The 17,707-nt window shown below is 36.3% G+C and overlaps 2 protein-coding genes across 8 annotated transcripts in view; both read right to left on the minus strand.

The window, feature by feature from the left end:
• supt5h (SPT5 homolog, DSIF elongation factor subunit) overlaps positions 1 to 10,139 on the minus strand; it is a 23,308-nt gene extending 13,169 nt beyond the window's left edge. The window contains exons 1-18 of one of the 2 annotated variants that reach the window (XM_051861967.1): positions 9,987 to 10,139; positions 9,392 to 9,515; positions 7,649 to 7,805; positions 7,467 to 7,532; positions 6,479 to 6,490; positions 4,189 to 4,258; positions 4,039 to 4,107; positions 3,813 to 3,878; positions 3,586 to 3,616; positions 3,427 to 3,495; positions 2,894 to 3,145; positions 2,668 to 2,757; positions 2,217 to 2,287; positions 2,022 to 2,127; positions 1,837 to 1,930; positions 761 to 897; positions 385 to 540; positions 130 to 276 (exon numbers count right to left, since the gene is read on the minus strand). In XM_051861967.1, the coding sequence (XP_051717927.1) occupies positions 130 to 276; positions 385 to 540; positions 761 to 897; positions 1,837 to 1,930; positions 2,022 to 2,127; positions 2,217 to 2,287; positions 2,668 to 2,757; positions 2,894 to 3,145; positions 3,427 to 3,495; positions 3,586 to 3,616; positions 3,813 to 3,878; positions 4,039 to 4,107; positions 4,189 to 4,258; positions 6,479 to 6,490; positions 7,467 to 7,532; positions 7,649 to 7,805; positions 9,392 to 9,472 (1,674 nt within the window). In that variant the 5' untranslated portion in view covers positions 9,473 to 9,515; positions 9,987 to 10,139. The remainder of the gene's footprint in view (positions 1 to 129; positions 277 to 384; positions 541 to 760; positions 898 to 1,836; positions 1,931 to 2,021; positions 2,128 to 2,216; positions 2,288 to 2,667; positions 2,758 to 2,893; positions 3,146 to 3,426; positions 3,496 to 3,585; positions 3,617 to 3,812; positions 3,879 to 4,038; positions 4,108 to 4,188; positions 4,259 to 6,478; positions 6,491 to 7,466; positions 7,533 to 7,648; positions 7,806 to 9,391; positions 9,516 to 9,986) is intronic. The other variant, XM_051861968.1, reaches the window with a different exon arrangement.
• Positions 10,140 to 11,706: 1,567 nt separating this feature from the next.
• il15l (interleukin 15, like) lies at positions 11,707 to 17,444 on the minus strand. Of its 6 annotated transcripts, none has more exons than XM_051861991.1 (5): positions 16,852 to 17,444; positions 16,285 to 16,590; positions 16,132 to 16,176; positions 15,144 to 15,269; positions 11,707 to 12,034 (listed from the first exon to the last, which is right to left on the minus strand). In XM_051861991.1, exons 2-5 carry the CDS (start codon positions 16,474 to 16,476, stop codon positions 11,864 to 11,866), a joined length of 534 nt encoding a protein of 177 aa, XP_051717951.1. In that variant the 5' UTR covers positions 16,477 to 16,590; positions 16,852 to 17,444; the 3' UTR covers positions 11,707 to 11,863. The 6 variants fall into 6 exon arrangements, with proteins under 6 accessions (XP_051717951.1, XP_051717952.1, XP_051717949.1 ...); XM_051861992.1 differs by having other exon boundaries at positions 15,144 to 15,266; positions 16,714 to 17,433; XM_051861989.1 differs by having other exon boundaries at positions 11,707 to 12,040; positions 16,285 to 16,481; positions 16,852 to 17,431.
• Between the last annotated feature and the right edge of the window lie 263 nt (positions 17,445 to 17,707).

A 17,707-nucleotide genomic window follows, 5' to 3' on the forward strand; every position in this document is an offset into this window, starting at 1 on the left:
GGTGAACTAACCCTTTAAATGAACTATGGTGAAAAGTATGCTATTGCTGTGAAAAATCAAACCCAGCAAGTGTGTCCTATTGGATTTTGATCATGTTACACTTGTCTGTTTGTTTCTCTTGGACTTTACCTGGAAGGTCTCTCTCTCCAGCCTGACAATGACACCTACAGTTTGGGGGTCTAACTGTACCAGCTCTCCCCACTCATGCTGGCCTCCTGCATCCACACCTGAGGCAGTCTCAGAGCACAGCTGCAAGTCCCGGGGCAAGACCTTCAACTGGACCAAAAAGAGGCATCACATCAGTCAAAGAACACACAACATTGACTACTGTATATTGTGTTTTTTTCTGAACGGGCTATTCCATAGCTTACTAGCGAAACCTACTTCATGCATGGTGAGGTCTGAGAACAGAATGACAAAGTTCTCCTCCACACGGACTATGAGGCCCGTGTCACCTTCAAAACGTCCCGCGATAACCTTCACATGGTCACCCATACGGAAGTACTTCCTCAACTCATGAGCCGGAAACTCAAGAGGGTCCTAAATAAAAACCAAGCCAAGACAGTGAAGCAATAATCATAGTGCAAAAAAGAACACATCGTGCAGAACAAGATATTCAATAAATATGAACTTTCGCAATACAAAGCTTAGCAACTTGTGATGCAAATGGCACTGAAATTACACACTTCACCTTTGAATATAAGAGCTGCCAAGATACAATGCCTTGTGCTGATTGCTCACCTTGTGCTGATTTGCTCACCTTAAGGTCTTCATGCTTAGGCATGATGGTAATCTTGTTGCCATCCACACTCAGGATTTTGCCCTGAAGGTTGATCAACTCTCCCTCACACACCTCCACATTATCTCCTGCCTGGAGATTGTGCTCTCGCTCCTTACCTGTAAAAAGTAAAATAATAATAATAAAAAATTCTGTGATTCACCCTGCAAAAATGTATGCACAAAGGACTGCTCAGTACACCGGTACTAAAAAAAAAAAAAAAAAAAATGTATCATGGTAATAGTTTACAGCAATTAAAATGTCAATGTATTTTTATTAACATACGCATTTTCTACCCAGATGATATATGCTTATGTATGCAAGTATGTATGTATGCATGTATGTATTTACAGGGCTTGACATGGATTTCAGCAGTGGTGTGTATCGCAGTCACACCTACTAGCCACTTTGGCGGGTTGAATTTTATATATAATATATACTTTTATCAACTGTAGTCTTTAAAAAAGGTATCTGAAATAGTAAACTAAGAGCAATGTAGTGTCAAAAATATTGATTTTTTTTTTAATACATATCAATACTGAAATATCAAACACAAACCCGCCTCCCCTCACTCACTTGTTTCATTTACTCCGGATGAATACTGTTGGTGTTACAGGGCTTGAATTTCGGCGTAGGATTGCATGTATTGCACATAATTTTACTCATTCCTACAGATTTTGCGCTCACATCCAAAGTGCGCGCACAAAGCGCCTCTCAGTACTAAATTGAGTTCTTTTTCACTGCTTTTTGCGCTTAAACAGTCAAATACACACAAAATGCCGGTCCTGGCGAGTATTTACGTAAACACCATCAGTTATCCTAATTTGTTTTAAGTGAACAAACAGTTAAGAAAGAAAACGCACGTGTACCATTATAATGGATTCATGTGTCAGGTCTTAAAGTGTCAGCAGCCTAATATACCTGCAGCCAAATTATGAAATAATATTAAAAATATCTATATGGCAATTTTTCCCCATGGTATTGATTTTCCATGCAATATTTTATTTCTTATTTTGATGCACTGTTGCAGAGATCTAGTGCTGCCTGGTTGTCTTTACCTGTTGTCTCAGTGACCACTTCAAGGTCAATACCCTCTGGCTGGTCCTCAAACTTCTCTAGCTCTGACAGAGTGGGTTTGACCCCTTCTGTGATCTACACAAGAAGAGACATGGATTGAACCCGTGAACCAATAAGGAGCGATCAGACAGACACCCAGAACTAGAATGAGCGTGAAGGCTCTTACCACAGCTGACATGGCAAAGCTTTTGAACAGGAAGCCTTTGCGGCTGTAGCGGTTGCCTTCAAATATCATGAAGTCACCATCATGGCTGACCTCACCGCCAAGAGACCTGTGGAGCAGAGCACATGTGTCAGTGCGGCTGAAATGTTTCAGTAGGTTGTGATTATGAGACTCAACTTCAAATAAGTGTACTTTTACCTGATCTTTTCAGCATCAAAAAGCCTCTGAGGTGGCCTCTTAAACTTCTTCCTCTTTGCAAACCAGTCTTTCTGTGAAATGAACAACAATGTCGGGATCAGGTCACTAAAAGGTCACACAGAGCATACACACTACTTTTAAAAGTTGGTGTTTTTGAATGTTTTTGAATGTCTCATGCTCACCAAAGCTGCATTTATTTGATTAAAATACAGTAAAACAGTAATATTATGAAATGTTGTAATAAATTTTAAAATGTAATTTATTCCTGTGATGCAAAGCTGAATTTTCAGCATTATTAGTCCAATCTTCAGTGACACATGATTCTTCATCATTCTAATATGCTGATTTGGTGCTCAAGAAACATTTCTTATTATCAATGTTCAAAACATTAATATATATTTATCGTAGTATAAATACATTTTGATATATGATCATTATGATGACAACCCACCATGCTCATCCTCGCTTTGATGCGATCCAAATCAATACGAGGAATCATTTTCAGTGAGATCGTATTCTGGCTCGGTTCAACATAGTCCACCTGACAAAGGCAAATTATTAGATACATACATAAAACATTCTCGTGGCGCAGAGCCGTAGGAAAGAAAACCTAATGACCCAAAAAACATTGTAGTAGTTTCTTTAAGACCATATAGCCAGTGTTATGGAGCACCCACCTGGGCAATGTCATCTTTATAAAGGCCTCTCTTAAGACGAACCCAAGACTTGGGTTTAAGGTTAGTCACTTCCTTAACCACTTTCAGCACATCTGTCATCTCTTTAATGGGCACCATCTGCTGATTCCAAAAGCCCATGCGCAGGTTTCCAACACCCTCAATGGCGGCCTTGACGTGGGTCTGCTTGTACGCCTCCACATAGATATAACCTTTGACATGCTCAGGGGCCACCACTGATTTGATTTGAAGTGGCTGTGCAGAGAAATAAAGCACAACATTTAGTATGACACCTTCGAGCAAACATTTTTATGCTAAATGTACTCTCTGCACTGCAGCTGTTTTCTTCTCTCTTGGCCTACAATTTGAAGAAGAAAACAAATGACAGAGGAATCTATTTTCAGAAAAACAAAGGTGCAAGGAAAGGTTTTACACAAAGAAGCCAAGTTTACATTCATAAAGTTCTGTGCCTTATGTAAAAAATGAATGAAACAAACAGACCTTAAGTTAAAACAGAGGGACTATGGAAAACCTACTGTGTCGGTGCACTGATAAGCAATGAATTTTCGCATCAAGGCGATGGCAGTTGCTCTCTCCTCTCCAATCTACAGAGAAACAGAAGAATTAAACTGTGCACATACTGCAGTCTCATCACAGCACCCGTAAGCCACATGTTAGATATGTCCAATACTAACCTTACACTTAACGGTCCACAAATTAGGATCCCTGCAAGAGAAAAATCTCTTAATACAAGCCTAGTGGTCCTTATATATATTATATATATATATATATATATATATATATATATATATATATATATATATATATATATATATATATATATATATATATATATATATATATATATATTTAATTCAGCACATTTAATAATCAATAAATAATTTTTTTTTTTTTTTCATACTTGACCCCAGGAAGCAACTGTTGCTGTGTGATGTCATCAGAAAGATCTTCAGAGCCGCCATAGAAACTGCAGTAAACAACAGAACAAGAATGTTTAGCTAAAAGCAGAAAGGTTTATGCAGTAAGGCAAGATCCTTTAATTCCGAAACTGCAATGTGCTGAAGTCAGTCATGCATTTCATAAAATACCACACACTCTTGAGTATGGATGAACTCTTGTTGACTTACTGCTCGCCTCCTGAGGACTTGGCATATTTCCTCATGTAATACTCCCCCAGAGCTTCCTCTCGTGAATCCCTACAGAGAAACACAGATATTTAAAATAATCTCCATTCTTCAGATTCAATCATGCAAGTGTGTTTAGTGCAGTTGTCACACCTCCAGAGATTCTGCAACCTCCTTGAACCGGAGTGGTCCTCATCCAAGACTGCTTGGTCAATGTTGGACACTAACAGATGAAAACAGAATAAGCAACTAAATGACAAAAAGAAAAAAAAAAAATATTGTGGCTAGAAAAAAACAAAAACAAATTGCTAATAGCTATGTTTACATGCAGTGAAATAATGCGTTAATAATTTGACTAATTACTAACGTTTTGTTCTACAACGTACACCACACACACTCACACCATAAACCGTCTGATCTAGGTACTTATTAAAAAGGTATGTTTTCAAAAATGAACATAACTTCTTCAAAATTCCTGTTTTCACTATGGGTGTGAATTTTCGTTGTAGAACAAAACGTCAAAGTATTGTCAAGTTATGTTTAGCATAGGCTTTATCTATCTACATATATAAAAAAAAACATGATAAAACCATATATAAATCTATTAAATAGAAAAATTGTAATTTAAACCAAAAATCTCGTATAAAAAGTACACTACCATTCAAAAGTTTGGGGTCTGTAAGATTTTTAAATGTTTTTGAAAGACGTCTCTTATGCTAAGGTTGCATTTATTTGATCAAAATACAGTAAAAACAGTAATATGGTGAAATCTTACTACAATTTAAATTCAACTTTTTATTTGAATATGTTTTAAAATGTAAATTATTCCTGTGATGCAAAGCTGAATTTTCAGCATCATTACTCCAGTCTTCAGTGTCACATGATCCTTCAGAAATCATTCTAATATGCTGATTTGGAGCTCAAGAAACATTTATTATTATTATCTTATTAAATAGTTGTGTTGCTTATTTTCATGGGGATTTTTTTGGGGATTCTTTGATGCATAGAAAGTTCAAAAGAACAGCATTTATTTGAAAGAAATATATGTAATATTATAAAAGCTTTTACTGTCACTTTTATTCAATTTAATGCATCATTGCTAAAGAATTAATTTCTTTGAAAAAATCTTCCTGACCACAGTTGTTTGAATGGTAGTGTACATTTAGAATCTGCAGAGGACTCAACTTATTCAGATTGACCTAAAGCAGTGCATGTAAACACAGCTATTGAACACATGGTTGATACCGAGAGATGGGCACAAATACATCAAAAAGTATTTAGTTACAAATTACAAATACTTACTCATCAAATGTATTTAAATAAAACACAAAATACTGCTGTAAAAAATGTATTTAATTAAAATACAAGTAATTTGTAATTTGAAAATACAAAGTATTTTTTGAAGTGCGAGAGTAACAGTGGAGTTAGATACACGTAAGAGAGAGTTGCTCTCAGTTGCTATGTACAGCCAAAGCATTCAAAAAGCACTAACAACTATTTAACGGTAGCATTCAAGAAAGAAATTACACTGTACAGTCCTCACCATAACAATTAAATATATATTGATGATCCTTATAAAGATACTAAAGTTATTCAGTCAGGAGCAGTTTGTTGCTTGATTAACATTAATAACAGACATCAACAGGTTTATTAGGCTGCTATCACTTTAAGAACGAACGCACAGACTGAATATACTTATGGTTACAGACACGACCAACTGTTTTTTACTTCTACTTCTTTTTTACTAGATACTTTACCTTAAAGCAGTTTGATTGAGCACAAAAGCAGCTTTACCTGCTTCTGACCTTGCTATACAAAGTAAGAGAACGAAACAGCAGCCGCCTTTTATGGTGCATTCACACGGGCCGTCGGTGTTAACGCTTCTCATTTACTTTGAATGGGTGACATCATGCATTGCCGAACTGAATTGTGGGTCTCTTCACTCGCGTTGCTCATGGCAGAAGTTAAAAATTTCTAAACCTTAGCGCCTAGCAAGAATCAGCCAATCAGATCGCCTTGTGCAAATACCCTAGTGCAGACGCTAGCAAATTGCATTCATGCAACACTGGAAAGTAATGTGATTGGCTGCTGTCACTTTCACGGTCACGTCAGCACCAAGCTTCAGACACGCCCTCCATCAAGCGTTGACGCAAACTGATAATGACCTACCCTACCTTTAAGCCTGGTGATGAAAGTTATTGTATGCGAGAATAAAATAACATATTTGAATGCATTTTTAGTATTTTAAATACAAAATACTTTCTCTCAAAGTATTTAATTACAAATTACATTAGATTTTTTTTTAAGGAAAAAACAAATTACAAAATACCCAAAAGTAATTAAGTACATATTTTAAATACATTTAATTAAAATACTGCCCATCTCTGTTGATACATAATAAAAAGTGAATATCCATGCACACCAAGAAGATTTATGCACATACCTTCAGCCTCTTCTGAACAAATCCAGTGATGAGGGAGGAAGGGAGGAACGTGAGCCATAATAAAATGTCATGTGCACACAGCAATTTCAGGCAAGGGCATAAACAGGATCAGGTAAACAGAAATAAAAAAAGGGAAATTACCACTGATGGGCAGGCTTATACATGTGATATATTTTAAAGATGGAAACTACATGATAATGATGTCATGTCACTGTTAGCTTATGCAATACAATAAGCACAATTGAATACTATCAAAATAAGGAATTGGGTTTTCTTTTTTGTTCAAAGGAGCATTTTCAGGCAAATGACCATATATGGTTCTCTTTCAGAACTCAGTCAGTCCCCGCTATACAGTCCCCTGTTTGATGAATGGTGTATTTTATAATGATCGCCTTCTTTAACTTTACCCTTACCGAATATGTTGAGATAATGCAAAAATGTACAACTAAAAAAAGTATTTGCCATCCATGCTCCTTGTTTTGAAATGTAAACAAATTAAACATTTGCCAAACAGCTTTAAACATCACAAACAGATGTTAGAGGGGTGCAGATTATGGGAATGGATATTACCGAATGTGAAATAATGATTTGAAAATTAATCAGCTCAATTAGACAGAGAAAACAGAGAAATCTGGAGTTGGTTTACCGTTAACTGAAGGAGGCATGCACAAGAAATAAAGAATCAATGAGAGCAAGAAATACATTCAAATTACTGGCATTGGTTTATACAACATTAAATGTACAGCCTGTCGTTGGTATTTCACTTAAAATGCCTCCATTTATTCATTTAAGTTATGGATGTGAAATAAAGCATTCAGCAGATACTGGCAACACAATATCAACAGTTTGAGTTTTAACTCCATCTGCAAAGTTTGTATTAGGCATATATAGGGGACATCATTACAAAGGCTATAAAATAAACATTAAATGTATATAATATGTAATTTAGGTCATTCAAAACAAGCAGAAATAATTAAACATTTCACACCTTTTTCTAAGATGTCTTCAGCACCATCCTCCCATGGATCTTCATCATCGTACTCATCATCAACATCTAGTCAAACAGAGATACATCTTTATACGTATATTTTTCAGGTATGCAAAAAAGGCCAAATATGCTGTAAATTACTTTAACATAAGAAATATTTGTTGGTAAGGGTTTTTTCGAACCGGCTTCGTCCAAGATGAAGCCACCATGCCGAGGTTTTTTCCTGGGCCGGTCATCATCCTCTTCTTCCTCTTCATCATATTCCTCCTCATCTTCCAAATCTTCTCCCTCCTCCTCAGCCTTGTCACTGCCAGCTACACTCCCCTGCTCCTCCTCATCCTTAAAGAACGGAACAAATTGAGCAACGGATGAGATGGCATGTGTGTTTTTTTTAATCAACTATTTAAAACGATGAACTATTTCAGACAAACCTAGGCTTACTCTAAATAATATGTAAAAACACAACAGAAGGGCTTTTCACACTGCGCTTAACCCCGGGTTATCGCTGTTCTAAAAGCCGCTTTTAATCCCAGGTTAAGGAACATTTCACACTTGTAATTTAGAAGCAGGGTTTAACTTGTAATTAAAGAAGCTTTTTACCCGGGGTTATGAAACCCTGCTCCAGTGCCAAACTTGTACAGTGTGAAACCATGCCGTGTTAGAATGTTACAGTTAGACGCTTAGCAACAGACAACCAATCGCATACTCATATTTGGCTGCTTTGGACAGTCACAGAAACACTGCACATTGTATATAAACAGTAAATTCAGCATTTGAGAGGAAAGATGTCAAATGCTGACACCGCAAATATGCAAATAAGAACGTTAGGAATGGTTTAGGAATGTACAATGTGAAACGTCAGCTTATGAATACCCAGGATTAATTGTTAAAGGGTTGGTTCACCAAAAAATGAAAATTCAGTCATTAATTACTCACCCTCATGTCGTTTCACACCCGTAAGACCTTTGTTCATCTTCAGAACACAAATTAAGATATTTTGATGAAATTCGATGGCTCAGTGAAGCCTACATAGGGAGCAATGACAGAGGAGAGAGGAAATGTCATTGCTCCCTATGTAGGCCTCACGGAGCCATCGGATTTCAACAAAAATATCTCAATTTGTGTTCTGAAGATTAACGAAGGTCTTACGGGTGTGGAACGGCATGAGGGTGAGTAATAAATGACAGAATTTTCATTTTTGGGTGAACTAACCCTTTAAAGTTGAACCACTGTACTCACACGAACTGTTTTAATTATGTCTTTAGTACCTTTCTGGGCATTGAAAAAGGGAGTGTTATTGCTGGCGATGCAGGCCTCACTGAGCCATTGGATTTTATCAAAAATATCTTAATTTGTGTTCCGAAGATGAACGAAAGTCTTACGGGTGTGGAACAACATGAGGGTGAGTAATTAATGACTGAATTTTCATTTTTGGGTGAACTAACCCTTTAACCCTGGTTAATTTATAAGCAGTGTGAAATGTAAAACAAGATAACCCAGAATTACATTTACCCAAGGTTTAGAATGACCCAGGGTTAACTATTTCAAGTGTGAAAAGCCGTAGACTGTAATTGATCAATTAGAAAGACCTTGAGCCTCTGGGCAGTTATTGAATAAAATATGCTTCAAAAAATGGATAAGACTTTATGCAGTGTTATCTGGCTAAGACTATTTACAAACTATTTACCAGAAACAGAGCTGGAAAAATAAGCAAATATACTCAGAATAAATATTACAAACATTATACATAAAAAAAATTACAAATATTACAAACACACACACAAATAATATATATATATATATATATATATATATATATATATATATATATATATATATATATATACACACATACACACACACGTACAAAGACTTCCAGGTGTTTTATGATAAACCCACAATGAGGGAGGAGCTGTTTGTCTCACCTCATTCTCTTCCACCTCCTCAGCCTCACTGCTCCTCTCACTCTGATTATCAGAGAAATCACTGTCTTCGCTGTCGGACATCTCTTTGTTTTCTTCTTTCCGTGTTACCCAGACGGGAATACTACTGGATAAACCACATAAAATAATAAATAACAAAGACTAATAGATGGAAGATTCGTTCATGGACATCACACTACATATGCTATTAGACTGAAACCAGCCATTTAACCCGAAGAAAGAATATGCACAATGCGAATGAAGCGAGCCATGACGTTTACACTGAGATTTGATTAAATACAGTATGTTAGCTTTTTACTAGCGCATGCATATCACGACTTAAATGTTTAAAACTACAGATAAACATCAATAGTCCATCTAGCTTGGTCCTGTTGTCTTGTATTTTATGTGTTTACGGCGATGTGCTCTAGCTAATGCTGCTAAATCCATCCGATAAGGAATTAGCACATGAGCTGGCTAACATACACCTTATTTTACAAATAAAACGTCGTTTATTTACCACAGTCATGTCTTAATGCGCCACAAAACCCATATAACGCTAAACATATAATTAAAAAAGGAGTAAAAATCTTCTTACCCTTAAACAGATGTCTGGTTTCGCTTCTATCAGGCAGCAAAGGCCAATGTTGTTTTCTTTCCTTAAACTTCCGTAAGCAACAAGCAGAGCGAGAGCTGCATCGCGCCCTCTCGTGCTTTGGAGGAGAACTGTGTAGCACATGAAGGTGTGGTGCAAGAGTTTTATCCTATGTTTAGTTGCTGATTAAGGATATGTACACATTTAAACTCACTAATAATCTACTTTATAGCAAACAGCGAAAAAAGAAACCCAAAACTCCACACTCACTTATTGCTACAAATCTGCAGTTACATAAAAGTTTTAGGAAACTATTTTTTGGATGACTGCCAAAGTCTTACAAGTCAGCCTTGTCCCTGAAAAAAGGCTGTCAAATTCCTTTCATGTCATGAAGTAGAATGTTGTGTTTCATCTGTCAGAAATCAATCAAGGTGTTCCAGTACATTTAGAAGCCTTTTAAAGGTATGTTGAACACTTATGTATTAAAGTTACATAGTTTGGTCATGTTATCTGTAAAGTTACAGACATTGGTCATGGTATTTTTATGTTTGTGGCTCTGGATGCAGATGTTCTGCATATTCCAGGTTGCATTATGCAATTATGTGTACTTTTTCTTGATGTGAACATCATGAATGAAGTGCTGATTTTCAAATAAACCATGCAATGGATTTGAGGTACTGTAAAACATAACTCAGTTTTTGGAAATGCGGGTAACTTAAAAGATAGCCCACATAAAACACGTCAAGACATACAATTTAAGACACTGATAATCATCAAAGTAAACAGAAAATGTAAGGGAAAAGACTGCAAAACCAAAGCACTGCTAGCACCTGGCTTTGGGTGATCTTTTATTTAAGTTCATCAAATTATTATTTTTAGCACTCTTTCTTGACCAAAATCAGGGAGAGAGTATAACATAAGAACTTTATTTGGCAATAATAGAAAAACAAACAATTAGCAACATATTATTGGCTATGACTCAACATGGCATGTAACAAAAGGTCAACACTTGTTCAATGAACTCATCTTATCACATTTTATGGCTTAGACTCATGCTTTGGGTTCCTCTGACTACGTAAATCTTCTCTTACGATACATTAAATTCACTCATGACAACTCTCGGAAGATTTTTAGCATGGTTATGGATATGACAATATTAATATATTTGGTCTTGGCGGAATAGATCTGCTGCTGAATTGCTGCTGCTGTAGAGCAAGTACAGGAACTTGCTACTGCCAATACATACGCAGATACGCTGCTGCGAGTAAGACATAGTGCTGCTGCACAAATAGCATATATCAATAACCCACAGCAGATCTATACAGGTGGAGCTGGGGAAGGTGGAGGGTTTTAGAGGAACTCTAAAGCGCGCTGCAAACTGATATAGTGAATGTAACCAGCCATTTAAATGTGTGAGCAACAAGCTTATTGGCTACAGAAGTGACATGAACTAATCAGCTGTGCCAAGTAGTTAATGCTGTAATTATTATCGGCTTGCGTTAAGGACCCATCAGCCTGCGCCATCTAGAGTTTCAGGACTGAACTAAGTATTTATATTATAGTTAAGGTAACAGTTATTATTTTGGTCAGAAGAATATACTAATTCTCAAACCAACCAATTGCATAATTAGCTATACCCTGCTATAATTTATAGTCGAGTAAATGTTCAACAAAAAAAGTGGTCATGGATTTGGACTTCAAAGCAGACTATTGTAAGCAAATATTCCACAAAAGTCATTTATTTAAGAAAATATATCTTTGCATGTTCGTATACAGATGGATATGTACTGTAGTTGTGTAGCTTAGTATATGGTGTCTGTTTTGCCACTCAGAAACCTCTCCATAACTGCTTCAGGGATCAACAGAGCTGCTCCTTCAGATCATGTTCTTAATGTTTTTTGCATAAAGTTCTCTAAATGTCTCTGGACTTTCCTCGGAGGACAAGTTTTTTCAGCGTTTATCCGTTGTAAAATGTTTTGTAAGGTTTCCACAAAAGTCTTAGCTTTTTCGCCTGGGTAGAGCTCACAGTCTGGACATGACTTCATTTTGTCCTGTAACTTAAAATGGCATTATGTAAGATTAGTGCACTTGCAGATAAAGCATTAAAAGACATTAATTGTAATTTACAAAATCAACCATCCAGAACACACAGAATACCCTAGTAACCACATAGCAGTAAAAAATTAATCCGTAAAATAACGGATAAAGTACTGGTAACTCATTACCTGGACATTATTCATTAATTTTACGGACATTTCCGTTAACCCTAAAACAGAACTCAATGAAGTGCAAAATTCTAAATACCGGTAAAACACCTGTAAAAAATAAATACGGAAAATTCTGTTAAATTAATACAGTAACTGTGCCCTTTTTACAGATTTTTTTTAAAGAGTGAGTCTATCTAGCTGTCTTGAGTATGAGACTGCATGGCCTAAAACACCAAAATTCAAGCTTTTGAAACTACGCTGAAAAAAAATGGTGTAGGATTTACTTTGAAAAAATACTTAGAAATTGCAATGCAATGACAAGTAATGAATTAGTAATAGTGCTCAGTTGAAGGTAGTAGTTCACTATTAGCTAATCAGTAACTATTATTAGCTAATCAGTAATTACATACCTCCCAGAGAACTACTAAGAACTACTATATGCAGGTTCATAATTAACATGAATGATGCATAATGTATAATTAATTATAAAGTAAAAATCATGGTAACCCACTAGTAATGAATGAAGTATTACCAAATCCTTCAGAAGGAATTACTAATTATTTGGATCAGTATTCTAAAGTGAGAAACATGATAACTCTGTAGTAACTACTGAAGTCATTGTAAACTTTTGAGGTTCTTGTAAAGTACTGGATAGTAATAACTCAAGAGTTACTATATAACTCTAAAGGAACTACTACTTATTTGGATCAGTATTCTAAAGTGAAGATCATGGTAACCCACTAGTAATTACTTAAGTGTTACCAAATACATCATAAGGAATTACTGTACAAAAACATACAAAAACATCAAAAGTTTACAATGACTCCAGTAGTTACTGATTAGCTAATAGTGAACTACTACCTTCAACTGAGCACTATTACTTACTAATTCATTAATCAGAGTTTCTTGTTAGTTAATAGTAGTTACTAGAGTATTAATAATGCATTATTCATTTGTTCCTGTGCAGTTATTTATTAATGAAGGATCAGTATTCTAAAGTAAAATCTTCACACTTTCTGGCTAGGCTTTCTACAGCCAACATCAGAGTTTGTTTAAAAAGTTTACTATGCTTGTTTGTATTATGGGTTATTCACATCTGTGGCATGCTGTAGATTATCACAAGAAATAATTTTCATCCCTAAAAGCTCATCCCTTAGTAAAAAACAAACAGAAAACGTGAGCAATAATACATTTACAGTAGCTGCCTAGCTTGTAAGCAGGCAAGAATGTTTAAAATCATGTGAAACCTGAGCTTCTTTATGAACTTGCATACACTATTCAGTGGAAACAATGTTTGCTATTTCAGCTGTGTGACAGTAATCCGCCACACACTATAAATATATCTGGGTGTAGGTGTTGTTATGTGCAGGCATTATATGTAAATCTTATCTTAATTTCAGTTTTTTTTTTTACATTATTTTTAAAGACAATTAAGGACTTAAAGCATTAAGCATTATATCTAATGAAACATTTGTGTATGTATAAATGCATGCATATATGCTTTAAATAAATGTGTTTAAAGGTGCAGTAAGCGATTTCTGAGAAATGCTATTGAAAGTGGACCTTATCGATAACCACAACACACTTGTAGCCAATCAGTAGTAAGGGGGCGTATATACACTCATGATGGTGGAGGAGAGAGAGTGAGCAAGAGGGAGATTTAAAGAAAGACTGTAGAAAGAGAGATGGCTGAGAGACATTACAAAAGATTAAGAAAAAAAGGGTTATGACAAAGTCTCTTTAAGACAAGTCATTTCACTTGGCGGCCATCTTTGGAACGCCTCTCGGGCATTCAAGTGCAGCTCCTATCTCTTTGAATGGGGAAACATCAAATTCTCCAAAGCTGTTTGCGAAGCTTTCGATTAAATTTCATATTTCAGAGGCGCGCGTCTGACTGTTTCTATAGGAACCGGAGCTTCTAACAGCCACTGCATTGACACAATGACTGTACCAGTCGGCGATTGGCTCTTATTTAGAAGGTGGGGCTTATTCCACCATATTGCGCGTTTCACTTTCTCCCATTCAAAACAATATGAGTGATGCGTCTTGTTATTCTATAGTCTTTAGTTATGATCAGGCAAGAGCTTTAGGACCCATGTTAATATTAGAAAAACTTTCCAGTGCTGGAGAGACCTAAGCAGGAAGGCCTGAAAACGGACGCTGAGGTTGCATTGTTTCTGCTTTATATGTAAAATTGATTTTGAGTGCGTGCTGCTGGCGACTAACAAAAACTCTTGTTGAATGAATATACTCTTGTGTACTGTATGTTCATTTTTTGTTCTTCCTTGTCTTTCATCATCTTTGTATGGAGCCCCGCACATGACATGCAAGAAAAAAAATTAAATCGTGCGCACGTTTTAGTAAATCGAGGGAAAGAATTAGTAAATCGTGCACACGATTTAGCCTACTATTTTTTTCCTGCATGTCATGTCCAGGGCTCCGTGCTTTTTTTTTTCGCGAAGCTTTATTTTGCCTCGCTTCAGCTATGATAAAGAGACATCCACTCTTGCATTGCATTTTGGGGGCGGAGCAATGAAGGGAGGGGTGTGTTTGTTTGGGTTGATTTCAAATATCTACAGTGTTCAACAATGATTCTCAAAAATCACTTACTGCACCTTTAAATGTGTGTCAACCCAAGTTTTGATGCCTCTTAAGGTTTTTTATATGTTGTGTATTGTGAGAAGCGCTATATAAATACATTGAATTGAATGATTTTCAGTTTGGTTGACTCTACAGTATTTGCATATGTGGGGAAATTTTGCTTTGTCACAGTAACTGGCTGTGTACATTGTGTATAATATTACTGTAAACATATTAAAGGTTATCTATCTTGATTACAAAGCCATCATTAATTACATGAGAACACACACCTCAGAAATTTACAGCCACTTCTCTAATAATAGATGACCAGATTATAGGATTATCATAAATGACCTGCAGATATTGAACTCACCTTATATTTCAGCTTCTTGAGAATCCTTAGTAGTTGCTCAGACAACCTGGCCACACTCTGGATTTCAACAAACAAAACTTTCAGTTCCAATGCAAAACATTTAATGGTGGACCTGGAGCAGTTCTGCTAAAGGAGATGACACAACAATTATTAGCCTGTAGCAGCGGTGATGCTTAAAAACTGCACGTTTTTTTGCAAGGTCTATGAGAGCAGCATGAGCACTATTTACTTTAGAAAAAGCTGTATCTGTGACTGCCTGGAAGCCGGCATTGCTACTAATTGGATGAGCACTCAAATGGGCGGGGCCTTTGCAACAAATGGCCAATAATTGAAACAATGACACACATCATTGACAGCACTTCAACAGCAGTCAGAGATTGGCATGCAGTTAGTCTGTAGCATGAGAAACAACCTTAGTAGCAACATTGCAGACATACACAGATAACAGATATGAATTAATCAGTACATATTTGCCATAACACTAAGTGATAAGAGTTATATCTGCTCTTCCTTACCATGACATGCGCTGGCCTGTATGTATTTAATACAAATTACACAACATCCTAAAATGCTGCTGACACTAGTTTTCTGAAATATATCAGTGAATGATTATGAGAATGTACTCTACTGAAAATCTTGTGTAAACTAAAAATCAACAAAAGAAGAAACAAAAGACGAAAATGTCGCAGCTGTTCTTCACAAAAATCTATGACCCAGAAATACATCAATGTTGCTTGTATCAGTATGCAATATTATTCAATATAGGCCTGTGCATATTAATAATATCTATCAAAAACACTATATCTTGACTCCAATTCTGAAGCAATTAAAGTAGCTGAGGAGTAATAATACATTATTATTATCACAGGACAAGACTCAAATGTCCCTTCAGGCAACTGCACAACAACCTCAGACCTAGAAAAGTTTTTTTCTGGCAGAATATTCAAATAGTATTCTGACATCTAGTGAAACTGCAAATCACACGCACCTCATAATCTTCCACAGTTGGTGTGTACAGCAAGCAATCATTGTCCTGTTATGAGAGAAACCACGTCTTAAACAGAAGCAGAATAAGAACAGAATAGACAGAAATTTCTACCTATAATTCATACAATAAAAAAATTGCTAAATAACAAGGTACCACTTTTCTCAGTTCATCTGCAATCCGTTGCACCATTTCCACACTCTCTCTGCTGCACATTGATTGACACTTGATCTGTCTGGTCAATGTGATCAACACATACAGAAATAATGAAGTGAAGCACGTGGAATAGTGGAGTAAATCTGTCCTCATATCAAATATCCAGCTCCTCGTCAGTACCAGATTTGTCATCAGGCCTAGGAAGAGATGGGGTGCTCTGAATGGCTACATTTCCACTTTCTCGGGTTTGATTTATTATTAGGTACACAGTGGAGCAAATGGCTGAAGACACATTCTGCCTGTAATCTAAAGGAACAAGAGAGGGTGGAAAATAATACAGATTAATAGAATTAACAGGATTATTTCTTTAAAAGATTCTTTGAAATACTTTTATATGTGCAGATGTAACTGTTACTTGTTCATTCTTACCTGTTATTTATTTTATATAATGTAGAGGCCTATTTCATTTCAACAAACGATGTATTTGACATATAAACTTTGACCCTGACTACTCAAGAGGTATTTTTAAACTGCAGTTTGTCAGCACACCCTTTAGCACCGACCTACCTCATCAAACATTTCTGGAGGGAAAAGTTTAACACGTCCGCAGACAGAATTCCACATTCACGTGTAATCATTATGTAGAATAGTTCAGCATGTTTTCATCTGCCACAACTCCAAGGAAAAGCTAAACATTGATAAAATGATGACATCCGTGTCTCCGTCAACTCTCTGCTAATACGTTACGCATGAACTCTATCCGTCTTCATGAGCACCACAGCGTAGTATAATCTCGACAGAATAGAGCAGTGCAGTGCAGTGGACTATGTTTATATACCGCCGCGTGATTGGGCTGGACTGTGATGACTCAAACATCTGCCCTGGAGCATTCGAAAGTGAAAGGACGTTATGTTTACTTGACAATTATAAACGTCAATAATCGGTAGGCTATATATTTGCCTTTCTGTGGGTTGTGCTAAGATATATACAGGAGTGAAAATTAAGTGTTTTTGCCATTATTTCTCCGTGTAGCTACACTGTCTTTTATGTCATCGCATTAAAGCGCCGCTGCTGAAAAGCGAAACTTCTTCATACTGGGTGGTAACGTAATGCTCTTTCTTAGGGTGGAAGTTGACTATTAGATGGCGATGAAACACTGGCTGTGTCCGAAATCGCCCCCTATACCCTTAAATAGGGCACTATTTGAGGGGACAGCCATTTGTAGTGGTGTCCGAAACCATAGTGGACGATGTTGAGTGCACTCATTCAATCCCACACAGGGTTTCTACAGGTTTCATCAAATCTAATTTAATACCTTTTTAATGCCAATTTTTACATTTTTTTGATCATTAAATCGTTTAATTAAGGTTTGTACATGCTAGTTTCCATGGCAGAGTTCAACATAAAATATTCATTACTACTG

This window comes from Ctenopharyngodon idella, chromosome 15, assembly GCF_019924925.1.
Source record: "Ctenopharyngodon idella isolate HZGC_01 chromosome 15, HZGC01, whole genome shotgun sequence".
NCBI lineage: Eukaryota > Metazoa > Chordata > Actinopteri > Cypriniformes > Xenocyprididae > Ctenopharyngodon > Ctenopharyngodon idella.